At 41.6% G+C, this 27,896-nt stretch overlaps 1 protein-coding gene across 2 annotated transcripts; it reads right to left on the bottom strand.

Moving 5' to 3' along the window:
- Positions 1–11: 11 nt before the first annotated feature.
- OPN3 (opsin 3) lies at positions 12–27,896 on the bottom strand. 2 transcript variants are annotated; one of them, XM_042440121.1, is made up of 4 exons: positions 27,507–27,896; positions 12,777–13,096; positions 7,086–7,337; positions 12–1,054 (listed from the first exon to the last, which is right to left on the bottom strand). In XM_042440121.1, exons 1-4 carry the CDS (start codon positions 27,892–27,894, stop codon positions 794–796), a joined length of 1,221 nt encoding a protein of 406 aa, XP_042296055.1. In that variant the 5' UTR covers positions 27,895–27,896; the 3' UTR covers positions 12–793. The 2 variants fall into 2 exon arrangements, with proteins under 2 accessions (XP_042296055.1, XP_042296063.1); XM_042440129.1 differs by having other exon boundaries at positions 7,275–7,337.

Below are 27,896 nucleotides of genomic sequence, written 5' to 3'. Positions count from 1 at the left end.
CTAACAGTAGTCTGTTGTCTTTAAAAGTTACCTTTAACAGTTTGACGTCATTCAGCATGGCCACTTCTTAGGCACAATCATAATAAAGATGGTCAAATACTCCACATACCTCCCCTTTCATTTCTCACGAAGATAAATCATCTTGCTTTTAAGGAAGAAAACATGCCACACACCAAAATGCAATTTTGTACAAGAACCAATTTCCTGTTTATACATGAGTCACCAGCTTGGGCTACAAAAGTCATCACAGTGTACCCCCTACAGTCAATTCAAGGCATGCGTTTCACATAGCAGGTATGCAGGCCTGAAGGAGCAAATGATATCGCTTTGTATTAAAGTATCACACCAAAAGTCATTCTGAAAAGAAAATTAGTGGGGCTCTGCTGAAAAAACTATTGCCTCCTGGAGAAGCTCCTTTTATTCCTTGGTATGGCTACAGTGCAGCAAGTGCTAAACAATCAAGATATGATATTGAAAAATAAATACTCAAAGAACAAAATAAATCAGCCAAATGTCTTAATTTCAATACTGTTACAACAGTCAGCATATTACAGAGCTTCAGTCACTGACACTGCAATCCTATATGTGTGAAGTCAGAAGTAAGTCCCACTGAGTTCAACAGGACTTACCTCCTAATAAGCAAGCCTACAGGATTAGTGCATGAACTGTTTCCATATTTCACACTTCAGAGATGATGTCTGCCTTTCTAAATGTACCACAAAAACAGTCTTTACCCAAACAGCTGGGTTAACAGAAGTCCACTCAAATCCTAACAGCTGCCGAATACTGCCTGCTATAGCGGTTTAACTTGGATCACATTTATTTTTGTGTCTGTATATTTGGTATAGTCGTCTATTTGCTGTGTGTCATCGCTGGTGATAATGAAAATGATTGAGGAAGAGCTAAAAGTCACTTTCTTCTTTGGCCTGCCCCCTGGTTTCTGGGACATGACAATAGGCCTTATGGGCTTGTTCCCCATGACTGGTCGTTCTTTCAAACTCCTCTTGAATCTCAGGAGGCGAACACAGAAAAGTTGCATAAGGCATCGACGAAACTGCAAGGGGAGAAAATCAGAGACAATTAGGTGTTCAGGAGGCACTATTTTCATACCATATATACAAAAGTGGCATAGGTGCCATATAACATCAGCACAGGCATATCACAGTTAACAAAGCCTCTGACAGTGAAGCTCGTTTTTACAAAGGCTTTTTAGGCCCACATAGTCCCCAACTTTTCCTCCTTATCCTCTGACTAGCTGAAATGGGATTTTTTAAAAAGCAATACCAACATTGGAATGATAGTGGAGAGCTGGAGAAACACAGACTATCAATGCTTAGTGCAGCAAAGTGTCTGAAGGAAACAATGAAATAAAGTCTGTGTTGGGAAAAAATGGGATTCTACTCCACCTACTCTTCCTATAGTCATGTGTATCTGCCTACAGCAGACAAGGTAAACAACAGCTGCCTCAAGAATCATTTACTGCAAAACAGCGAGAAAAGGCTAGGCACACAAGTCCTCATCGCCAGCTCTCCTCACCCCCAACCCAGCATGTAAAAGAAGCACAAATCTATAAGTTTGTCCACTAAAAATGGAAATCATAAGAAAAGTAGAGGCTGGTGAAAGAAAAAATAACCACCCTGGAAGAAGTTTTTGGAAGAAGTTTTCAAATGGTCTCTAGGAGGTTCAAAATGTTTTTGTTTACTTTTCCAAGGCTTACCTGACCCGACTGTTACATTTTGCATGTGCATATTGTTATTTTTGAATAAAGGTTTGCTGAAACACATTGAACTGTCCTTCTTTTTTGAGAAGTAAGAAACTATCCTTTCTTTTCATGTTACTTCTGTCTCTGGAACCAAATTTTCTATTAAAGGAGTCATGCTAAAGAAGACATGTACTTTATTAACAGGGGTATACCTATATTGGCTTGATTTTTGGTACAGGGTACAGTAGCATATACCCCCATCCTCAGTTGGCTCACAAATATGAGGACTGTATGTAGAGGGATTTGTTTTACCATCATCTTTCCTATTGACAGTTTTCAAAACTGCAAATTCTGTATGCATGACAAACTTTATTTGGACCAACATATTACTGAAGAATTCTCTAAAGCAGGTCCAGTCAATACATCTTCGCCTCATGTTTCTAATTGCCCCATTTAGCAATTCTTATCTTACCCTACAAGTGGCAGTGGAAGAACAGAAGGCTGAAGTGTTGTTGCACAAAATTCAAACACCTTCACTAAGTCAAACCAAACCATTCTTCAAAGATAATAATTATTAGTTATTTCAGTATCTTTAAGGGGAAACCTGCACTAAAAAATAAAAAACAAAACAAAACAAAAAACCTGTGGCACAAGTACAAGCTTTCTTAGGAAGGTGTGTGTGTGTGTGCAGAGGGGGGGGGGGGATAAATAATGGTAACATTTTCTGATTGTAGCTGTTCATACTGCTCCAGGGCCATTTTTGAAACATAGACACAGTATGAGCTTGGCTAATTAGAAATTACATGCACATGAGGTGGTTACAGCATCATATAGCTACAGATTAGGCTACATGGTAAGATCACTGAAGGTAGAAGGGAGCCTGCTTTTCATCAGAGCAGGAGAAATGGGAGACTGAACTGCCATGGTTCATGAACTAGATATTCAACAGAACTGTCAGTGCAGCTTGGCAAGATTTTTTTTTTTAATTTGGAGGGGAGGAGGGACATTCCAGTTGACCCTTTTCTTCTTCCATCCCCTCCTAGTAATATTTGAACATTTGTGTCTGAACTTTTCCAACCCCTAAAACCCCCCTCTAACAGACAATTGTCTTCTATAGGTATCAGCATATTAATATAACTTGCCCTTTTCCTTACTCAGAATGGAAACCTTAGGCAACTTTTCTAACATCCTGCAAGAACTATTCAACAGCAGTTAGCAGCCATAATAAATTTCAGCTGCACTCCAGTAATAGCTGATGTGAAATCCAGGTACTGAAGAGTACATCTAAAATTAACACCTCATTTTCGTGGCAGCTAAATGTGGAATATTTTTATCTTCATGGGGTGATTAACGTGCCCTAGTCCATCGAAATGTCCTCTCCCAACTGCATATCAAGTTCCTTATTAGGTATGAAGAATTTGCAGTGGTGCTCAAAATCAGGAGCTGGCTCCAGGTTGACACATTCAAGCGGTAGAAACCAATCCATTACTATGCATGACAGAAATGTAGTTTCAGTGTTGCACCTGTGAATGCACTGCAAATTCAAGGCTAATCCACAATGTTAACATAGGGCAGCTTCCCCAAATAAGAGTCCACCAGAGACTTTAGTCTACAGCATCCATCATTCCCAACCAGTACAGCCAATGATTAGTAAAATGGATGGGTGTTATAGTATACACTTGGAAGACTTCAAGTTAAGGAAAGGTAACACAGGGACACACTAACTATCCCTTTATGCTGTGTCCCTTCGGCTGGCACACAATGACAAAACAGTAAATGGAAATGAACGTCTTGCTACCAGGAGCTGAGATTAGGGAAATAGACTGAAATGCCAAGATCTCCCTGAAAAAGCAACTTTTCTATTATTCCCCAAAAGTGTTTGTGGAGGACCTTTTCCTTAGTGCTGGACTGATCTGCTATCCTACAAAAGGCCATGGAACTGGTAAAGTAAGAGTGGATAAACCTCAGGGGAACAGGACTTCTCATTTGGATTTGTTTCCTTTTGGACAAATCACATATAGTCTCATCACCCAAGTGGACCCAAGGAACCACTCTATCTTACGCTAGGAATGGAGAACCTTTTGCCTTCTGGACATTTTAGACTTCATCTCCCATCTGTCCCATGCAGCATGGCCAACAGTAATGGATTATATGTACAAAATCACATGAAAGGCCAAAGGTTCCCCACTTTCTCTCTTTTAACAAATTCATTTAAAATAATATTCCTGGGAACTACATATTATTATTATTATTAACCTTTATTTATGAAGCGCTGTAAATTTACACAGCGCTGTACATACAATCTTTTTAGTTAGACGGTTCCCTGCCCTCAGGCTTACAATCTAAAAAGACATGACACAGAAGGAGACGGGGGTGGTGGCGGGAAAGGGTAAGAGGTCCAGCAGTTCCTCTCAACCTCCGAGGCCTGGACCAAGGCAGATGGACTGAAGGGAGGGCTTGGCTTCAAAATGGAAGGTTAATCATTATCCAGGGAAAATACATACTCAGAAGTAGGATAATACATATACAGTACATAGCAATACAGGAAATGGATCAATAAACAGCCAACAACAGAACATCAGATAGTAAGCGACAATTATGCGATGCCTGGGAAGGCTTCTCTGAATAGGATGGTTTTCAACTCCGTTTTGAAGCTGGTTAATGAAGTGATGGCTCTTGCTTGTGGAGGAAGAAGGTTCCAGGAGTGAGGGGCAGCAAGTGAAAAGGGGCGAATCCGGGATGGGGCAGAGGAAATCCTGGGCTGGGACAGGAACCCTTGACTACCAGAACGGAGGGCCCTGGTGGGAAGGTGAGGAGAAAGAAGGTCTGATAAGTAAGGAGGGGCCAGTCCATGGAGGGCTTTGAATGTCGACAGCAGGAGCTTATACTGAATGCGGAAAGGGAGAGGGAGCCAGTGAAGGGATGCCAACACAGGAGAAATGTGGTCAGAGCGGTGGGTGGAAGTGATAATGCGTGCAGCTGAATGCTGGACAGAGATTAAAGGACGGAGGTGAGAAAGAGGAAGCCCAGCCAGGAGGACGTTACAGTAATCAAGTCGTGAGATCACTAGGGCATGGACCAGGATCTTGGCAGTAGAGGCGGAGAGATATGGTCGGATTTTGGCAATATTGTACAAAAAGAATCTACAAGCCTTGGCTGTGGTCTGGATCTGAGGGATACACGACAGAGAAGAGTCAAAGATAAAACCAAGACTGCGGGCTTGCTGGACTGGTTGAATGGAAATGTTGTCCACAGAGACAGAAAAGGAGTGTTGAAGGTTGGGCTTAGGAGGAAAGACAAGAAGCTCCGTCTTGGACATGTTGAGCTTCAAACGCCGATGGCGCATCCACTGTGAGACAGCTGTAAGGCAAGACGAGACTTGCTGTTCAAGCCTTGGAGAAAGGTCAGGGGTGGAAAGATACAGCTGGGTGTCATCGGCATATAGATGGTAGGAAAAGCCAAAAGAGCTGATGAGTTTTCCTAAGGACAGTGTGTAGAGAGAAAACAGAAGGGGACCCAGAACAGAGCCCTGGGGAACTCCAACAGATAAGGGAACAGGAGAAGAAGTCTGACCACCTGCAACTACTGCAAAAGATCTGCCAGACAAGTAAGATCTAAACCAGTCGAGAACAGAGTCTGAGAACCCAAGGTCAGAGAGTATGTCAACTAGGAGACAGTGATCAACAGTGTCAAAGGCTGCAGACAAATCAAGAAGGATGAGAACAGAGTAAAGGCCATTAGCCTTGGCCTGTAAAAGGTCATTTGAGATCTTAGTGAGGGCTGTCTCAGTGGAATGCTTTGGGCGGAAACCAGACTGAAAGGGATCGAGAATGGAGTTGGCTTCAAGAAACTCAAGACAGCGCGAATAGACAACCCGTTCCAAAACCTTAGAAAGAAAGGGGAGAAGAGAAATCGGACGATAGCTAGACAAAGAGGAGGGGTCAAGAGAAGGTTTTTTCAGAATTGGGGAAATGAGACCATGTTTGAAGTCTGAGGGGAAGGAGCCTGTAGAGAGAGAGAGATTGAAGATATGGAGAAGCGAGGGCAGAAAGGAGGGAGCTATAGAGATTAGAAGACGAGTAGGAATAGGATCAAGAGGACAGGTAGCAGGTTTGGAAGAGTTCAGAAGTGTAGAGAGTTCATCCAAAGAGGCAGGAGGAAAGACAGAAAATTTGTTAGGGGAAGGCGATAGAAGATTAAGAGCAGAAGAAGAATCAGGAGGGACTATCTCAGAGCGAAAAGTGGTAATCTTAGAGATCACATAGTGATTTTAAATCTCAGTCTCCATTAGTCTTATATGCTGTGATTAAAAACAGTGATATAAACCAATGACAATCACAGAAGCAGCATCTTATGACTAAAGATTACTACCAGTGGGGAAAACATGTTTTTAAAAATCCAACACAACTTAGCAGGTGTAATGAATAATATTATTACTATAAATAAATAATATCTGACCAAAAGCCTGCATCATCATTGTAGCCATCCAAACCTACCTTCACACCTTGGCAGTGTCCTGACCAATAAGTTTCTGAAGTGATGGAGATCTGATTGCAATGCAATGACATCTGTAGCACTCTCCCAGTTGCAGGGAGGCCTAGAGAAGGCAGCTGGCGACCCTCAGGGTCCGGACCCAACTGCTTGTGCAAAGGTACCTTGTGACCAAGAGCATGTTGTGGATGTCATTTCCAGCATGGGGTCATGTTGGTCATTCATGATCATAAACATGAATCCCCAGCAGTTACAATATCCTAAGTCCAGCTTATGGCATCATAACTGCTGAACAGAATGTTAGCCTCTATATTTGCAGAAATGAAATTTATGTTTAAAGATACTATCTTATATTTGATCATCATGTTTAAGGTTTCTGTTATTTAAAGAGGATTTCATCATCTAAGTGTCAGACTTATGTAACACAGGCGGTTTACAGACCGCCCCTTTGGGGAAGAAATGGAATGGAAAGAAAAATTCTGCTGAAGTCTTCTCCCATCTGTTGGAAGAATGAAAATGATCAACATGTGCCCTATTTGCATGCAGATTGTGATTCACATCAGCATCTAGCAGTCTGGTTCAATTTTACTTGCAAATAGGGTGAGTAGGAAATACTCTCCCCATGACTTTTGTGTGGCAATGGCACTGGGTGAGTGTGTGTCACAGAATGGTATGTAACTCTGCCCAGAGTCTGATGCTGCCATTTCCCACAGAAGTTCAGCTGGCCTTATCTAGACTAAAGAACTGTAATAAATGCAAACACATGTATTGCAGGATATAAGCATCAATCTTTTGGGCTCAAGCTGGAAGAAAGAGGCCCTATATTGTATGGTGAATTAGATGAGATCTTTGTGAAGTTTGCTAGTCCGAAACATTTCAATATATGGCTTACCTTTCTGCTCATGAAAATGTAGATAACTGGATTGTAGGCAGTGCTTGATTTGGCAAAGAAAGATGGTACAATGGCTACTGTTGGAGTTATAAGGTGACTATAACCATAGGCTATTAATAGAGAGACCACAGCATAAGGCATCCAACAAATAAGGAATGTTGTTATCATTAAAAAACACATTTTAGCCACCTTCTTCTCATATCTTAGGATTTTGATCACTTGGACTGTCTGCAAATCTTCAACACATCGAAGCTGGAAAGTAAAGAAAAAAATACTGAAAATCATCAAACAGCATTTTAACTACAGTATATACTTGACTATAAGTCAACCTCATGTACAAGTCAAGGGCAAGTTTTAGAGTCAAAATCATAGATTTTTAAAATGACCCGTGAATAAGTCGAGGGTAAAACTTAGGGTCATGTAACAAAGGATCTAACGGATGAAGCAAAGGAAAACAGTGCCAAAGAACCTACAAAATTCTAGCAGGCATAAATGTTTGTGCTCATATTGAAGACTGGGTGGATGAGAAAATAGGAGGTCAGTGCTTCCAGGACAGATTATACTCTTGTCTTTCACCAGGGGATAGTTCCTTTAAAAAAAAAGAGTTAAACTACAATACTTACATTAACCCATGGATAACTTGACTCAGATTTTTGGGGTCAATTTTTTACTAAAATTTCAAGACTTATACAGAAGTATATACAGTTATCATGTTGCTCCCATTTTTCTCTTTTTCCAAAGCATTCAGCAACAATACTTTCCATCACAAGGACCACCAGTCCAGATGGCGCTCCCCTCCTGTGTATACCACAGTGTGATGGCAATTATCTGTAGCCCTCCTTGTTTTCCCATGGAACCTTTTTGTGTCACCCAGGAATTTAATTAAGCTTTAACTAAATTGTGGACTGGGCCCTGAATTTAAGATGGGATACAGAAGCATTTCAGACACCTGATCCAATGACAGGTCAGCATAACAAGGTAGCTGAGGGAGGGAGGCTCCTTCAGGCCCTGTGACAATCTCCCTTCATATCCCAATGCACTGTGCTAGGAAGGAAGGACATGAAAAGATGTTTTGCCACTATGGACTATGGAGATGTGGCTCCTGTACAGTTGTGGCTAGACAAAGGAGCGTGGGCAGAAAAAGAAACCACCGAAAACAAATGATACCAGCACTTCAATTTTCTGTGTTAAAAAAAATACGAACAGCTAGGCATGTTTGCTTTATGACTTCTGGTTTCTATTAGATAGCCCTTCATCTGAATGCTTAAATGAAGCCCTTCACCTGAATGTTGTACTGCAGCTAAGGCAGTGTTTTGAGGGTTGGACTAGGTTCAACTCCCTGCTTAGCCATGACCTTAAGTCACACTTTCTCAGCCTCTGAGGAAAGGAACAGCAAACCTCCTCTGCCAAGAAAACCCTGTGATTTAGTATTTTGGCATTTTATAGTCTTGTGATTTATTGTCTGTTTTTATATTATATATGTTTGATGTTCCACCCTTTAGAAAAGGGCTTAGGGTCACCATAAGTCAGAAATTATTTGAAGGCACACAACAATGAAAGCATGAACTATCTAACTAAAGTAAACTCCAAACCTGGAATAAAACACCAAGGAGTAACATGGTGCTAGCCCTCTGCCCTCAAGTATTGTTTCCACCTATAGTTAGCCCACTCTCACTCCTCGTGTGTTTACTTAATTCCAGGGGTGAGAATCATATGGCCCTTTGGATATCACTGGATTGCAGCTCTCCCGATCTCTAGACAATATAGCCCATGGTAAGGAAAAGTGAGACTCATCTCAGCAACATACATGAGGAAGGAAAGCATGCTAATCCCTCCCCCGCCCACACACATACATTGATGCTATATTGGAGAGGACTTGCTATATTTGTAATGGCTGTCCACAAGGAACTACCGGAAAAAAGAGTCCAGCTAAACATTAGGAAGAACTTCCTGACAGTAAGAGCTGTCTGACAGTGGAACATACTGCCCTGCAGTTTGGTGGAGTCTCCTTCTTTGGAGGCTTTTAAACAGAGGTTGGATGTCCATCTGTTGGGAGCATCTTCCTGTACGGCAGGGAGTTGGAATGGATGGCCCTTGCGGTCTCTTCCAGCTCTATGATTCTAAAGTTGTGTGGAAAGTCTTTACAGATAGAAGAGGTTCTTCCTTTCACATAGTTGCCCTCCACATATGCAGGATAAAGGAAATGGTGACAGAAAGAGTTGGGAGAAGCATGCTCCCTTGTGTGTTTACTTCACAAAGATTTCTAACATTTGAACAGGGTTAATGTTTCAGGGGGAAAGTAACCATTTAATAATGGCTGGAAAAAATGGACACATCTCACCTACCCGATGCCATTTTGCAGTGATCTGATGTTTTCTTGAAAATATTTGGTGAGTATGAACAGATCTATATTTAGCAAGGTGATATATTCAGAGATCACAGCAGCAAGGCTTAACGGATTTATTATACACAAAATGTCACATACAACTGAAAGTGAACTCTAGTCAATGAAAATTCATGCTATAATAAACGTTAAGTCTTTACAGTTCCAGAACCACTGATACATCACAGAAAAATAATGGTTGCAAAAATAGTCACTGCAGACATAAGTCTGCACTATGTCCTCAGAGAGGTTCTGCAGTTTCCATTATCATACACTTTATTTTGTTTACAATCGCAAATGTAAATATGAAATAATATAATAATAATAATATAATAATAATTTTTATTTCTATCTTCCCGCCTCTCCCCATGGATCGAAGCGGGATCACAACAAGGTTAAAATCACAAAGTTAAAATTACAACAACATTAAAACCACAATAAAATAAAAACATAAAACCTAAAAAACATCAAATCTAAAACAATAGCACTCATCAATCAAGGGGTCACCTGGACTCGTTCCATACTAATGATCTTCATAGGAGGTCAGGAGGATAAGCACAGCAAAAGAGTTCTGTCTTTACTGCCTTCTTAAAGATTTCTAGAGATGTAATAAGGCGGATCTCTTCTGAGAGTCCATTCCAAAGTTTGGGGGCAGCTATACTAAATGCCTTCAGGGAAGTAGAAACATGTTTGGATGATGGTATTTCCAACAAATTCTTCCCACTTGCTCTAAGAGTGTGGAGCGGATTATATAGGGAGATGCGTTCCCATAAGTAACCCAGACCCAAGCCATGTAGGGCTTTAAAGGTAATGACCAACACCTTGTACTGTGCCCAGAATCTAATTGGGAGCCAGTGTAGATCTTTCAAGATAGGTGTTATATGGTCAAATCTTGAAGAGTTAGTGACCAGCCTGGCTGCCGCGTTTTGCACTAATTGAAGCTTCCGTACTTGATACAAGGGTAGGCCCATGTAGAGTGCATTGCAGAAATCGAGACGAGAGATTACCAGAGCGTGTACTACAGCTTCAAGGTCCTTTCGGTCAAGGTAGGGTCGCAGTTGGCGTATCAACCAAAGTTGGTACCAAGCACTTCTGGCCGTCGCATCCACTTGAGATGACAAATGTAAGGACGGATCCAGAAGTACTCCCAAACTGCAAATTTCATCCTTCAAGGGAAGTGTGATCCCATCAAGGAGTGGTGGACAAATTTCCCTCCCCAGACCTAAGTAACCTATGGCAAGTACCTCCGTTTTCTCTGGATTCAGCTTGAGTTTGTTTTTCCTCATCCAGCCCATTACTGACTCAAGGCAGGGATTCAGAGGGGAGAAGTCATCCTTAGTCACTGTAGCAGTCGGGGGCATAGAGAAGCATATTTGGGTGTCATCAGCGTACTGATAACCCCGCGCCCCATGTCTCCGGATGATCTCTCCCAGCAGTTTCATGTAAATGTTAAATAGCTTGGGGGACAGAATGGCGCCTTGAGGGACACCAGATGTCAGCTCTTTTCTAGAAGAGCAACTGTACCCCAGTCTCACCATCTGGAACCTGCCCGAGAGGTAGGATCAGAGCCACTGGAGCACAGTGCCCCCAATACCCATCTCCCTCAAGCGTTCCAAAAGGATACCATGGTCGATGGTATCGAAAGCCGCTGAGATGTCCAAGAGCACTAACAGGGCCACACTTCCCCTGTCTGTGCCCAGACAGAGGTCATCGATTAAGGCAACCATGGCTGTCTCCACTCCATATCCCGCCCTAAAGCCAGTTTGAAATGGGTCCAGATAATCGGTTTCGTCCAAGACAGCCTGGAGTTGGAAGGCTACTGCTCTCTCGATCACCTTGCCCAAAAAAGGTAATAGGGAGACCGGTTTGTTGTTGTTTCTCTCCAGGGGATCTAGGGAGGGCTTTTTTAAAAGTGGTTTTACCACTGCTAATTTTAGCTGTGATGGAAATTTGCCCTCCCTAAAGGATGCATTAATTATTGATCGTAATAGCGTAGTCATAGCATCCCCTCCCTGGGCGGTCAACCACGATGGGCAAGGATCGAGAGCGCATGTCATCTTCCTTACACTTCCAAGGAGTAACACAATTCCCTATATTATTTAAATTAAGATGTGATATTATTGTTACCCCCATAGCAACCTTTTGAACTATTTTAAGAATGCTGAGAAAAAGTGCTTTATGTATCATAAGCTGCTGTCACACTGCAGAATTAATGCAGTTTGGCACCATTTTAACTGTCATGGGCCCATCCTATGTAATCCTGGAATTTGTAGTTTGCTGTGGAACCAGAGCTCTCTGACAGAGAAGTATCTCATAAAACTACAAATCCCATAACACCATAGCATTGAGCCCTGGCAGTTAAAGCAGTGTCAAACTGCATTAATTCTGCAGTACAGATGCAACCATATTCATATACTGGGCTGATCAAAATACAGTGGGCCCTTGATATCCGCTGGGGTTTGGTTTCGGGATGTCCTCATGGATACCAAAATCTGCGGATACTCAAATCCCATTAATTACAGTGGCATAGTAAAATGGTATCCCTGATATAAATTGGCAAAATCAAGGTATGCCTTTTGGATTTTTTAAAAATTATTATTATTTCCAGCCATAGATAATTGAATCCGTTGGTACAGAGGGCTAATTGTATTGCAGAAAATATAAAACTATTAACTGATTCCTTTTCTTTTTATTCAGTGACCACATTGCCTTATTTAACTGCACAATCCCAAGCATATGTACTCAAGATTAAATACTACAGTGCAATTAACTTTTTTGTAAATGTATTTCATGTCATCTTCTTTACTTTAAAAGTATTTTTACTGATCTGGATCCTTGTGATGATCCTCAGGGCTTTTTTTGGAATGATTATTTATTCTTCCCTTTATAAGGCTGAAATTCAGTTACTTAACAACATGTTCTGGAACTTCTTATTAAGTTATTTAAGATCATTCTCTTCTGCCACCCCACTTCAATTCTCAGTACTATTCACAGCTCAAAGATTTATTTGTTTCCCTTTAGGAGAATAATGTTGAATATTGCAGCAGTAAAAGAAAAAGAACAAAAATCCAAAGTCACAATATCTGTGTGTAGCAGAGAAAATATTTTCACATCAAGCATACCAAATGCAACTACTACATTCTGTTCTTGCAGTAGACACTAGAATATATCAGGGAGAATGTGGTCAGAAATAAAACTATACATTTTAACCACAGGAGCATGTATTCACTTTTGATCCCACTTCAGCAGTACATGTTTTATTTATTCATTTGAAATCTAGTAAGAAACAATTGCTTTAGTCAACTCACCATTCGTATCGCATAAAGAATGTGTCCATAGCAGTAAGCCATGATTCCAACTGGAGCCACTAGACAACCAAGAAAGAAAAAAAGGACAAAAGAGGCATCACTGGGTTCTTTCGACCTCCAGTCCACTGAACAACCTAATCCATGTTTTTCTAGTGTGTAACGGTTCCAGCCAAGGAGAGGTGCTCCTGTCCAGGCTAAGGAATAGAGCCAGATGTATGTGATAGCCCGCCAAGACCATGAGAAATCAATCACTCTTGCATGTACAACTCGGATGTAACGTTCATAGGACAAGACAGTGAGGGTCATGATAGAAACAATTCCTGCAAGAAGAAAAAAAATATAGCATATTAATCAGGTATTTTATACTGTCGGCACTCTGTATCCACAGATTCAACCATCCACTGCTTGAAAATATTCAAAAATAATATAACCCTCAAAAGCAAACCTTGTTTTTGCCATTTCATATAATGGACACTGTGCCATTGTGTCCAATGGGATTTGAGCATCCACAGATTGTGATATTCACAGGGGGTCCTGGAACCAAACCTCAGCAGGCCCACTCTACTCTCTGTTGCATTTCTTTTGTAGTCAGGCTTGTAATTGTACTTGATTTACTTAGTTCACCATGGTAAAAACAAAGATGTGACAAACTGAATAGGAAAATAATTCATGTTTCCTATTTTTGATAAGACAGCAGTTCAATTCATGGCCTGTTAGAAATGAACATCTTATCATTTATATTTATACCTTGACCTTGTCTGGAGAAAAACGCACATTAAAACTATTACTTCAAGTCATCAAAAACTGGAAAACCATGAGATTCTGCACAATTTCCAAAAGGCTATGACACGATGGATACACGTACTGACTGGGGGAACTAAAGTCCAACACATTTAGTGGCAATGAGTTGTGGAAGGCTTCTGCACACATGCATGCATGCACACTTCAAAAACCTTAAAGGGGAACTCAGAAAACATTCATCAGAAGTTCAAAATCTCTCTGGTGAGTTCTAGATAATGATCAACTTGAGCAAAACCATTACTTCTTGCTCACCAATTCTTCTCCATACAATTAGGCAAGCATAGCAAACTTGGATTATGGGTTGCACTGTTGCACAACAAGTCATAACACAGTTGATAAAGCCATGCACTCTCCCACTGTGCAACAATTTTGCCCAACTACACAACCACTGCTAACAGACAGACATACAGAACCTTCTAGAGCAGTATTTCCCAAACTTTGCTTTGGACTTCTGCTCCCAGAATTCCTGATTGTTGCCAAACTGGCTATGGCTTCTGGGAGTTGAAGTCCAAAACACCTGGAGGACCAAAGTTTGGGAAACACAGTTTTAGACAGTACAACTACTTGCACAAAAGTTTATATCAAATAAAGCTCATACAACTCTGAATAGGACAACCTTCAAGAGAGTAAAACAGCCTATACAAGGGCATTAACACCAGTGTTAAGCTATAAGCATTCAGGCCTTAGAACACAACTCTTTCTGTCTTCTTGGAATTTAGCACGCTGTTATGGAGAACCATCATTTACAAATATAGCAGTTAATATTCTGAACATCTTTTTCTAACTTTTTTACTTCATATGTATGTTTCTGACTACAACTCCCATCATCTTAACCAATACAGCCTTTTTGGGTGGGGATAATGGGAACTGGTATTAAAAAATCTCGAGGGAGCCAAGTTGGGAGAAAGTGATTTAAAACATCCTGATTTTTTTTTTACATTGTGTGTTACAAAATCAACACAGACAGCTTACTTGGACAGATTATCAGCAATTTATGAAAACTTATAATAATTATAAATGATAATGTAAATTGTTATCAGAAAATTATGAAAAATAATCAGAGTTCCACTTTCAAGAGGATTTGCTCTATTAGGAAATAGTGCATGATAAAGGGGGTCCACATATTACTAACAGGCAGCTTATCATGGGCCAATTAAAGTAGTTTGGGAATGCATGATTGATTAAACAGTCATTTACAACAAGAACTGTTTCAAGAAGTCCTCGTAATAATGCAAACCACTTATATGTCAATGTCAACATCAATCATCATTCCCAGTTCATTTGCATGTGCAAATTAATCAGGGTTCAATGCTGGATTTAGGGACAGATGATGCAGGGGACTGCCTATGGCAACATGCCTAGAAGCATCTGTCACAAGTCATTCTTTCTTCAGATGAAACACAGTGTGAAGAGAGTTTGTACAGACATGAAGAAATGCCTATGTTCGGATCTTTGCATGCAAATTTATCATTTGACATAATGGGGATAAACTGGGGCAAGGGGCTATGTGGCTGTATCTAGAAGCAGGATAAGGTTACCAGTAAATACCTTCACAATCTTCTGCTCACCTTTGTGACTGACTCTTACAAATGGGTTTCATTAACCACAGGATATATTAAGGAGACAAGAAGTTCTATCTTATAGTCACAGATATGCATCAACAGAACAAAAAAGTGGCAACTTGTTCTGAAGGGCATGTTGCCTTCTCAATGGAGGAATGTTTGTTTGATACAAGGATTTGCCTCTCAGACCTGCCACAAGTATCTACCTCTTAATGCTCCAAAGCTTCCCAAGGCTTACGGATGCATGAGCTAAAGATAGCCCAGTCTTTAGCAAGCACTGTTCTGTAAGCTTTGATGAAAGCTATGCTCAATTAAATTACGTACGTCAAAAGGAGCTGAGCCATTACCTTCAGCTTCTGAACTTAACCAGCCTTTTCCCCTCCTACTAATCTCTCCTTTTAGTTTTATGAATTGTGCCTCTGCTGCATACTCATGTAAAAGTCATCGAAATCAGTTTCGGTATGGTTGTTTTATGCAGCCTGACTGCACCACCCTGCACAGAATGAACAAGCAGAACGGGCACCTTGTCCATTGTAACTTTCTTTCTGCAAACTGAGATCTTTACAATCTGTTAGTCACCCTCAATAGTCTTGTTCCCAAAAAGAAGAATCTACTAGCTATTTATACTGCAGTGACGTGGTAGTAGAAATCACTATCACAGATCTATTTCCAGCAGATAGCTCAAATTGTTCAAAAGCCCTTATTCATGGTGGGACAAAAAGGATTTTATGAGCTAGCTGTACATTAACTGGCATGGCTCCCCCCTCTCCACCCATGGAAACAGAATAGGTACAGGTTATACAAGGAAGACACAGAAAATTTGTGTCACTAGCACTAGGTCTATTTAAAAAAATATATCTTTTAAAATAATTCTCCATTTTTCTTCTCCCCTGTGTCACTCTGTTTTAAATACCTGTTGCTCCTATACCGAAATGCCATTCCCCAATTATGGCCCACTTTCCCTAGTATGAAACAACCCAGCAATCTTCTTTGCCTCTTTGGTGTAAGCATTGGAATGCTATTTCTCTAAGTTGCTCTTGCCCCAATGTCAATGTTCCCCTGCCTTCAGTGCCTACCCAGGATGCTTCCTCTGTTTATGGCACTGGAGTAGTGTCAGGAACATCGAGGAGGGACCATATTACTCAGGTATTGAAGTCCCTCCACTGGCTGCTTATTAGTTTCCAGGTCCAGTAAAAGGTGTTGGTTATCACCTTTAAAGCTCTAAATGGCTTGGGTCCAAACTATCTCAGGGACCGCCTCCTCCCATATAATCCTCCCCACACACTCCATTCCTCTGGGAGGAATTTGGTGCAGCCTCAAAGAGCTAGGCTTTCGGCTACCTCCCAGAGGGCTTTTTCTGTTGTCATCCCCATATTGTGGAACGACCTGCCGGACGAGATCCGTCAATTGACATCTTTAGACAGCTTTAAAAAGGCTGTCAAGACGGATCTCGTCCGGCAGGCCTTTCCAGAATAGATAACCCTGGCCTCAGGAACCCTGTTCTTATGAGAGTCCCCAAGGTCCTCCTTGGAAATGCTACCGTAGTTTACTGTTTTATTTGTTTTGTTTGTCTTGTAATAATGTGTATGTGTTAATATTGTTTAATTAGTTGGTTTTAATTATAATTGATTTAATAATTTTTAAGGGGGGGAGGGAATTTTGATCTACAATGTATTGCATTTTATTGTTGTTAGCCGCCCCGATTGACCTCAAGGGGCGGGATATAAATAAACTATTATTATTATTATTATTATTATTATTATTATTATTATTATTATTGAGTGGTTACTCATTCTCATCCTTCCAAAAGACCAACATTTTTAAAAAAGAAATTGCAACTTTTCCTATTGATAATCTAGACACTTCTATAAATCATGGATGATGGACAGCCGATCTATTGTTGTTGTTGTTGTTATTTCTGGTGAAAACAAAAGAAAATTGTATTCCTATGCTCAGATATTTTTTGCTACACTGAACTCCCATTCTGAAAATGAATATATTCCAGAAAATCCTTTGGATTTGGCTGGTGGAGGAACCTCTCCATTGGCTTCTTAAAGAAACACCAAGAAGAAATAATTCCATACGCCTTTCTTGCAGCAGTTCCAAATCCAGTTCTTTTGAGCGGTTATGTCCAAGTGTCTAGCATCCAAGGTCACATTTATCCTTCTCTTTCCTCCAATGAACACAAAACACATTTCCCTTGTCTTTATTATTATTATTATTATTATTATTATTATTATTATTAAGCTTTATTTATATAGTGCTGTAAAGTTACACAACACTGTACATACAATCTTTTTAATTAGATGGTTCCTTGCCCTCAGGCTTACAATCTAAAAAGACATGACACAAAAGGAGAAGGGAAAGGTGATGGGGAAGGGGATCAGGTCCAGCATTTGTTCTCTCAAAGCTACTGTGTGAGAGAATGGTAAATTATAGTTTAGCAGAGCAAAGGGAAATGTGACACTTCAAATACTGTTCAACTACACCTTCCAGCACCCTTAGACATCACATATAATGATGAGGGATGATTGAAGTTGCACATTAAAATCTGGAGAGGCATACTTTTTCTAGTTACTGGCTTAAGTTTCAGGAAAGTGCCACAGCAAGTTTGGGGCTCACACGCTTCCTGCTCCTTTTCTGGCATTGACATGAAAAAGTTTGAAAAGTTCTTCTTTTTTAGATTAATTGCAACTTGTTGTGATGACTGAACCCAGGCCAACTGGGGCCTAATCTAAATGCAGATGAGAAATTTCCCTGGGTTTATGGGGGGGGGGGCTGGGGGTACTGGATCCCAGGAGCACCATCTCACCTTTGCTACTGTTGAATCCACAGCTGCAACACAAAACTAGAGCCTTTTGCAAGCCAATGCAAAGTAGTGGATTGTGCTCTCCAAAATCTCCAGGAAGTATGAATCACCTGAAAAACAAGGGCCTGTTATAGACAGCCAAAATAAAGCTGCTTCGAGTCACAGTGGAGGTATGGTGTTTCAATGATGCATGCGTCCTAAGAGTCCAGAAGTCGCACCAAAGCCACGCTCCAGCCGACTGGAGCGTGGCTTTGATGTGACTTCTGGACTCTTAGGATGCATGCATCATTGAAACACCATACCTCCACTGTGACTCGAAGCAGCTTTATTTTGGCTGTCTGTAACAGGCCAAGGTGTGCAACTTGATTTTGCTGCCACGGCAAATTCAATCAGGGTAACAGAATCTCTGTGGAAACTGTGTAAGTGGGAGGATGGAGCATGCAGGCCATATGTTCCCCACCTCCAGTATATATTATGGCAAAAGTTTACTGCAGTTCATTCTCATTGTGTTAAACTATGATTGAGAGCAGCATTCCTCAGTCAGTTGCCCTTCTGGACTACAATTCTCATCAGCCCCAACTAGCATGACCAACAGTTAGGTGTCACAGGAGTAGCAATCCAAAACATTTGGGGGTCACCATGTTGGGGAAAGAAGGCTTGGAGTTACACCCATACGAGGTCTGCAACTGATATCAAATTGCAGGTGTCAAGATCATGCAGAAGATGGCTGAGTTATTCTGATTTTATCCTTGCAAAAACCATATTGGGAGAATGAGATTTATTTGAAAAACAGGTTGTTTGCATGTTCAAAAGTATTGACAAATAAAATATTTATATGTAACTAGCATCTAGCTGCACAAAAAAAGATACAATTACTTTATAAGTCTCTGAAGCTCAAATGCCTTAGACCTTGGCACAATCAAGCATGCTACTGACACAGTGGTAAGTATTCAGCCCTTAAATTTCATATGTAGGTCATGCCCATGAATTTCATATGGAGGTCATGAACAAAAGCTAGTAAAGGAAGGAAATAAGTCATGAACTGCACAATGACTGATTTTTTTTTCTGCTGGAAAGAACACATGTCATATTTGTATTAAAATACAGTTGTTTATACTTCAAATGTTACAGCACAGATCCATTGTTAGTCCCAACTAAATGAAACCAATGAATCAATGGAATTGACTTGCCAAGTCTCACTGATTCCAAAGGCATACTCTAGATGGGATTAACAACTGGATTTAGTTCTATGTGAAGAACATATATGATTTTTTTTTCAAGCATTACTCATCGGAATTATTCCAACAAGGCTGTACAGTTCATCACAATGTGTCTTAAAGTAGTTACAAGTAAAATTTGAAGGCAAAAATTTAGATTTTTCCAACCCAACCACATTGTAAATAGATATATGTTATTGTTGTTAACTGCCTTTGAGTTGGTCTTCGAGTTGGGGAATTTGCAAATGAGGCATCTCCAACACCCCCAACCCCCGGTCTTCAAATGCCCTGCTCACGTCATGAACGCTCATGGCCATGGCCTCCTCAATTGAGTCTATTCATCTGGTATGTGGTCTTCCTCTCTTTCTATTGTCCTCTGTCTTTCCTTGCTTTATAGTTTTACTGACTCAATTTAGTCATCTTGACTTAACGAGATAGAGCTGGCTTGATCTGTTCTAGAACCCATTTGTTTGGGTTTTTTTAGCTGTCCATGATATACTTAGCACTTTTCTCTAGCGTCACATCTCAATCGAGTGGATTTTCTATCACCTTTCTTCACTTTCCAGCACTCACATCCATACATGGTGATGGGAAATATAATAACCTGGACAATCCTAACTTTCATATTCACCTTGCTATCTTTGCACTTTAAGATCGTGTCTAGTTCTTTCATAGATGCCCTTCCTATTCCTAGTCTTCTTCTGATTACTTGACTGCAGTCCCCATTCTGATCAATGATGGATCCAAGGTATGGGAAATCTTTAATTATTTCAATTTTCTCCTTGTCTACATTAAATTCCTGTAGCTCCTCTGTGGTGATCATTTTTGTTTTGTAATGTTCAACACCAAACCCACCTTAGCATTTTCTTCCAATAGAACATCAGTTCCATTAAAAATAGCTTTCACCCTGGCATGCTAAAACCTATGTGAGGCTTGCTGATCAGCTGACTAGTAACTCAATAGGAAACAGCCATGTAATGGAGGGATAGAAGAGAAAGTACATATCTATGTAATGCTAGGATCTTGAAAATCACTGCTTTCATCTCTACAAAGAGGTTTCTGTTACCTACATTCCAGAGATAGGCTTGGAGAGTGGCTAAGGTCAAAACTGAAAGGATTTTTCAGCTATACTGCAGCCAGAAAGATTTTTTTAAAAAAGCAGTAGTAGATTTTATGTTGGATTAAGCTAATTGGTTTGTTCACTTTTTCATTTCCATTTGGCAATGTCAAGAGAGCATACCATTAGTTTGGGGGAGTTTTAAGTGTAAAAATCAACTTTACAGAAAAGGAAAATTCTATGGGAAAGTAATTTCACACATCACTGATTCTATGTGTACAGGCTGACCCAGTTTTTTTAAAGCAGCCTTGTACATTAGCCTTCATTTCTTTGGGAACAACTTTTCTGCCTATCATTTTGTTGAATTTGCTTGCTTGAGCAACCTGGATCCTTTCAGAAATGAAGCCTTAACTCCCTCAGCACAGGTCAGCTGATCAATGGCACACTGCAGATAAGGTATGTGTATATACCAACGCTCCAGATATTTCAGGATTGTATCTTCTGCCAGCACTCAGCATTGGTTATGATGGCTAGGGCTGATGGAAACTATGGTTCAATAACATCTTGAGAGCCACTAGGGGTCCACTCATGCTATAGCTACAACACAAATTTATCTACAATACTGTATATACTTGACTTGACTATAAATCGACCTCATGTATAAATTGAGGGTAGGCAGTGGGGCCAAAATTAGGGATTTTGGTATGACCCATGTTTAAGTTGAGGGTAAAATATGGTGGCCATGCTGCCATTGGGAACAACAGGGGCTCAAAGTGGCTCACAATTAAAAGACTGATACAGATTAAATATGGGGGCTTCAAAGAACTGGAAGGGGGGAATAAGCGACATAGACTCAAAGGGCAAGTGGAGTTTCCATAGAAAGTCCTTGTTTGTTCCTGGGTTCCACATGCAAGCTCTGGGCCCATTGCTCCTGGATCCCCAAAGGTCCGCCAGAGCACACCACCTCCACCACCACCACCACAACATTTTCCTCTTCTCTTTGGCAGGCTTCCCTGGGATCCTGGAGGTAGCTGCTTCGCTTCCTGGGTGAAAGGATGCAGCAAAGTAGGCCCCCCTGTGGAGGCCTCCTTGGGCCTGAGTTTACTTGAGGCTGCGAGGAGGCCTGGGCCTGTTTCCATGTAGGGGTGCAATCTCAGCTGTCTGCCAGAGAGCATGCAATGGGGCTGCACAGCCTCTCCTCCTCCTCCATGTCATTCACCTCTGAATGGCCTGGAGACTTCAGCGGATAAGTGGATGGCCTTGTCTCTTTGGGCCAGACCAGGCGACAGGAAGGCCAGCAAGGGATCCACTTCACTCACGTGGGGTTGAAGCCTTCCTCCCGCCTCCTAATAATGGCTGTCCTCCAAGGGGCAGCCATGGTCAGGAGGAAGCTTGGAAGACAGGCGCTCGCCTCCCTCCCCCCTCTTCTCCAGCCCAGCTGTCCCTTCAGGAGACAGCCGAGCTGAGAAAGTTACCGTATTGACCCGTGTGTAAATCGACTCAAGTTCTTTCAGTTAATTTTGTTGCCAAAGATTTTTGACTTACATACAAGTATATACTGTAGTTTAGGTGTAATTTCCTGTCTCTATCTCAGGGTTTCCCAAAGTTTGGTCCTCCAAGTGTTTTGGACTTCAGTTCCCAGAAGCTTTAGCCAGTTTGGCAAACAATCAGGAGTTCTGGGAGCTGAAGTCCAAAACATCTGGAGGAACAAAATTTGGGATACACTGCTCTGACTCAATGAACAGACTTTATGGATGAAACAAGAAACAGTTTATTGAAAGTCAGGATCAGCACAGCAGCAACTCACTGAAAGATCTGAAATCAGAGGCTAAATTTCACTTCTAGAACTCCCTTGAACCCTGCTCCCTCATAATGGCCAACACTCTTCCCCACACAGTACCAGACAGCTAAATGACTTTGGTTCCACATAACAACCCTTGCAGCTGTTCATCCCCCTTCCCATGCTCTCTTACTTCTAACATGTGTACAGTACAGGTAAATAAGCCTAACTTAACACGGCAGAGAGAGCTCTGATGGGTGATTCTGACACATAGGCTAGTGTTTGGAAGAAGACAACATACAGGTCAATGGATGGAAGATACTATCTTAAAAAAAAGGTGAACTGTGAAAATTATGACCATTGCTTCAGTCTAATATGGCAAATTCAGTCAAAATACTGCAGGCTATATGGATCAGGCTACATAGCAGCTAATTATATACAATCAATAAATGAATGGATAGTAGTATCATCATTATTCAGGCTATAAATGTTTTAAATATTTACAGCATGTCTCCTCAGGCACCAAGAACAAAACAAAATGGATAAACTTTCATCACTGTCACAAATTGCTTATATACATTGTGTCCATTATACACTATCATTACTGCTCCTTTTCAAGTTATTCTTTATAGGCATGCACCATAATTTTTTTTGTGGGTTTTTCAGGCTTTGTGGCCATGTTCTAGAAGAGTTTATTCCTGACGTTTCACCAGCATCTGTGGCTGGCATCTTCAGAGAATGCTTGCCAGGAAAGGAGTTGGGTATATACTGTATATACTGTGTGAACCTGGGAAGGCAGGAGTGATTTGCATGTGGATTGTTCTGTTGCTAATGGCAGGCCTCAGGGAGGGAGGGTCTGCAAAAGAGGATTGGTGTTCTAGCCAATCTCCACATAGTCTATGCCTCCCGAATGTTGTTGCCGTGTGCCCTGAAGTTGTTCCTGACTTATAAAGACCCTAAGGTGAATCTATTATGTGGGTGTATAGGCAAAATTTGTTCAGAGGTTTGCTTCTGCCTTTCTCTTAAGCTGAGAGAATGTGACTTGCCCAAAGTCACCCAGTGGATTTCCATGGCCAAGTGGAGATTCAAACCCTGGTCTCCAGAATCATAGTCTAACACTCAAACCACTGGCTCTTCTTCTAGATGTGCTGGACCTCAGTTCCCACAGTCAATCCCCCATTCAATTCAAGAATGATAGGGACTGTAGTCCACTACACCTGGATGGTGTCTAGTTGGTGAAGGTTGTTTATTTGGGGCTAAATGAAGTGGGGTGCACTAGGTATTTCTGGCAAACTAAAAACCCTGCAAAATAACTGGCATACTGTTGTAATGAAAATATTGTGTAAAATGTAAGGATCTTTCAGCAAAAACATAAATCTGAAGATTGCTTTTGCAAATCTCTGCTATCAATACAACACTGTCAGCTTTGCCTTTGTTAATACACAAACGAAGCCAGCAGGACTAACAATGCAGCAGAACACAATAATTTGCTTTGCTGGTTCTGCCCAGAACTATCCTGGTGTTGATACAGTTATTACTTCATGGATCTACAATACGTTCTTATCACCTCCCACAGCACCGAGTAACAGCTGTGAGGACAGCGCAAGAGGAAGGAGAAAGAAGGATACCTGCATATCAGAAGGTGGGATGCAGAATGAAAGGAAGACCATATGTTTAAATGAACATTAAGCTGAATACCAGAGGTGAGCATAAATAAACAATCACAAAAAGAACAAGAGCATAAAAGCAGAAAATTATTTGGGACTCAAGAGGAGAGGAAATAAGTGGCAATTACAGCAGATCCTACTCTGATTAAAAGGAGTCCTATTCTACAAGAAACTAATTCTTGTTGGCCCTCATCCCCTTCCCCTTCCCCTTTTGTGTCGTGTCTTTTTAGATTGTAAGCCTTAGGGCAGGGAACCATCCAATTAAAAAGATTGTATGTACAGCACTGTGTAAATTTACAGCGCTTTATAAATAAATAAATAAATAATAATAATAATAATAATAATAATAATAATAATAATTCTTAACAATGTAGCTACTGGAGGGGAAAGGAGCTCAATGCTATCAGGATGGTAAATCACCCAAAGCCCTTCTTTCTCATATAAAATGTAGAAAAATACCCAGCTGGTTACTCAGAGCAGCAAGAAGATCACTCTGTCCACACTTAGAGACACAACCCATTATATCCCATTGAAGTTTCAAGATACTGGTGTGTGAAAACAGTGCAGGAGGTGACTTGGGAATGACTCAGGAGATCAAGTCCACTGAAGAAGGGCAGGTGGCTCTCCCAACAAGGGTGAATGTGTGCAAGACTCGCCAGGGCAGAGTCCACTTTCCCCCTTCCTAGATATTCAAAAGAAGCAAATGTTGCTGTGAAACCAGAGTAACTCCCCTTAAAATGCTTTGGCTTGAGCTGCGTCTGTACTGCATAAACAATCTAGTTTGACTGGCATGGCTCAGTGCTATGACATTCTGGGAATTGTTTTGGTGAGACATTTAGCTTTCTGTGTCAGAGAGCTCTAGCACCACCAAAAATGATAATTCCCAGCATTCCACATTATTGAGTCAAGGCAGTTTAAGAGGTGTCAAACTGTGTTATTTCAGCTGTATGGCTGCTGAAATGAACCTACACACAAGTACGGTATACCCTGAGGAAGTAGACTCAAACCTACAAAAGTTCATACTCCCAGTTTCTTTCTTTCAGTTAGTCTTAAAGGTGCTACTATATCCCTTTGCATACTGATTTTCTAGACTAACATGGCTATAGCTTTGATTTCCTCCATCCAAGAAGTACTGTATCTGGTGAGGCAAAAGCTCCTTGGGAGAGCCAACACAGCTTAGTGGTTTGAGTGTTGGATTACAACTAGAGATCAGGGTTCGATTCCCCGCTTAGCCATGAATCTCACTAGGTGACCTTGGGCAAGTCACATGCTCTCAACCGCAAGAGAAAGCAATAGCAAACCTCTTCTGAACAAATCTTGCCAAGAAAACCCCATGGTAAGTTCACCTTAGTGTGAAGGCACACAACAACAAAGACAGAAGACCATATCAGACCAAATGCACCTGAGTGGAGTCTGCTCAAGTGTAGCAAGCCTCATGCCACCAACTTCTCTCTTCTAGGCAGTCTCAAAGGTGCTGCAAGATCCCTTTGCAGACTTGATTTTCCAGACTAACACAGCTAGGTCTTTGAGAACAATCACAAAGGGTCCTGCATATATTATTCACAAATCATAGAGTTGGAAAAAGATCACAAAAGCCATTCAGTCAAAACCCCTTGCCATGCAGGAAGACAAAATCAAAGCAAGCCCAACAGATGGTTTAAAGACCTCCAAAGAAGGAGACTCCACTACACTCCAAGGGAGTTTGTTCCACTGTTGAACAGCTCTTACTGTCAGGAGGTTCCTCCTAATGTGGAGGTGGAATCTCTTTTCCTGCAGCTTGCATCCATTCCTCTGGGTCCTATTCTCTGGAGCAGCAGAAAACAAGCTCATGCCACCCTCAATATGACATCCCTTCAAATACTTAAGCAGGACTGTCATGTCGTCTCTTAACCTTCTCTTCTCCAGGCTAAACATATCCAGCTGCCTAAGCCTCTACTCATAGGGCAAAGTTTCCAGACCTTTCACCATTTTGCTTGTCTCCTCTGGACATGCTCCAGCTCACAATGAACCCAAGTGTATACTCACAGGAACACACCTGCAGTCCCCGCATGCCTGTCCCTCCTCTGCACATGCTCAGAGGCACTCATATGTGCGACCCACCTGCCCTCAGGGTGACCAGATGTCCTAACCACAAAGAAAGAGTAGGCAACCCAAAATGGAAGACATTCAAGAAAAATGTAGGACGTTTCCAACTAAAACCTCAAAACAGTCACATAAATAAATGTACATTCATACTTCTTAGCCATGCTCAAAATGAAGGACCTTTTTAAATTCCTCCTGGGCAGGAGGCTGAAATGGAGGACAGGTCCTGGAAAAAGGAGGACGTGTCTCATCAACCTGCCTACAAATTCATGCTTCTTAGCCATACTAAAAAAGAGGACATTTCAGGAATTCCTCCTGGACAGGAGGCTGAAATGGAGGATCCTGTTCGGGAAAAGGAGGACACGTCTGGTCACCCTGCCTAGAAATATGAATTCATGCTTCTTACTCCTGCTCAAAACTGGAGAGCATTTTAGGAATTCCTCCTGGACAGGAGGCTGAAATGGAGGATCCTGTTCGGGAAAAGGAGGACACATCTGGTCACCCTGCCTAGAAATATGAATTCATGCTTCTTAGTCCCTCAAAACTGGAGGGCATTTTAGATTCCCTCTGACAGGAGGCTGAAATCGAGGATCCTGTTGGCGAAAAGGAGGACACATCTGGTCACCCGCCTAGAAATATGAATTCATGCTTCTAGTCCTGCTCAAAACTGGAGAGCATTTTAGGATTCCTCCGGACAGGAGGCTGAAATCGAGGATCCTGTTCGGGAAAAGGAGGACACATCTGGTCACCCTGCCTAGAAATTGAATTCATAGGAGGCTGAAATGTAGGTCCGGAAATGAGGATGCGCCTGGCTACTCTACTCGCCCTTATTTAGTTATAGCTTTATATTCACACACACACACATTAAGTGTTACTTATAAAGTTCTGGAAGTTTGCACAGTGCTGTACAGTATATACAATTGATTAAAAAATGAATAAAATAAAATAAACCTGCCAGTGGCATACATTCGATGCCTATAAAATCCAAACTCCATGATTCTATTAGGAAACAAACAGATTAGAAGTGAGCATATGGCATCAATCATGTAACGTGTATATATATATACACACACACACACACACACTTAATTGTGTTAACAATCATGTTATCAATCATATAATAAAAATCAGTTCACAATCAGTTTCAATCAATCATATAGTTATATATATTATATTATATAATATATAAATTAAAAGTAGAAATATATAAAGATATAACTAATGAGGGGAGGGCAGGGTGGCCAGGTGCATCTTCCTTTTCCAGGACCTGTATGTATGTAGTGTGTGTATGTGTGTGTGTATATGTGTGTGTGTGTGTGGTGTGTGTGTGTGTGTATGGTGTGTGTGTGTGTGTGTATATAATGTGTGTGTGTGTATATATATAATGTGTGTGTGTGTGTAGTATGTGTGGTGTGTGTGTGTCGAATGTGTGTGTGTGTATATATATTGGTGTATATTTGTGTGTGTGTATATATTATGTGTGTGTGTGTATATATGATGGTGTGTGTGTGTGGTTTTATGGTGTGTGTGTGTTATTTTTGTGTGTGTGTGTTTTTGTGTGTGTGTGTATATAGTCTGCTGTGTGTGTGTGGTAGTGGTGTGGGGGTGTGTCTTTGTGTGTGTGTGTGTATGTTTGTGTGTGTGTGTGTGTCGGTGTGTGTGGGTCTGTGTGTGTGTGTGTGTGTGTGTGTGTGGGGGGTGTGTGGGTGTGTCTCCCTCCTCTCTCTCCATGCCAGCCAGCGCCTGTGTCTTTACCGAAGAGGCTGTTGCTGAATCCGTCCCAGAGGCATCCGGCGGCGTCCCAGGCCCAGCGCCGCTTGAGGCAGGAGAGGAAGGTGAGGGCGACGCCGAAGAGGGAGACCAGGAGGTCGCTGAGGCTGATGTTGGCCAGCAGCAGGTGGGTCGGCGTCCGCAGCCGCTTGAACCGGCCGTAGAGCACCAGCACCAGCAGGTTGTTGCAGACGCCCAGCACCCCGATGGTGGCCACGGCCAGCGCCAGCGCCTCGTAGGTGCCGGCGCTGAAGGGCGGGGCGCCCCCCGGAGACCCCGGCGCCTCCTCCTCCGCCGAGTCCTCCTCGCCCGCCGCCGAGGGCTCCAGGCTGTGGCCGCCGCCACCGCTCTTGCTCCCGTTCCCTGAGTACATGG

This window comes from Sceloporus undulatus, chromosome 1 (genome assembly GCF_019175285.1).
Source record: "Sceloporus undulatus isolate JIND9_A2432 ecotype Alabama chromosome 1, SceUnd_v1.1, whole genome shotgun sequence".
Lineage (NCBI taxonomy): Eukaryota > Metazoa > Chordata > Lepidosauria > Squamata > Phrynosomatidae > Sceloporus > Sceloporus undulatus.
This window is presented reverse-complemented; position numbering and strand designations above follow the sequence as displayed.

Coding starts and splice junctions, on each gene's coding strand:
- OPN3 (XM_042440121.1), bottom strand. CDS start 27,894: ATGTACTCAGGGAACGGGAGCAAGAGCGGTGGCGGCGGCCACAGCCTG. Junction 13,097..27,506: donor ATTCAGCAACAGCCTCTTCG/GTAAAGACACAG, acceptor TTCTTCTTGCAG/GAATTGTTTCTATCATGACC. Junction 1,055..7,085: donor ACATTTTCATGAGCAGAAAG/GTAAGCCATATA, acceptor CTCCCCTTGCAG/TTTCGTCGATGCCTTATGCA.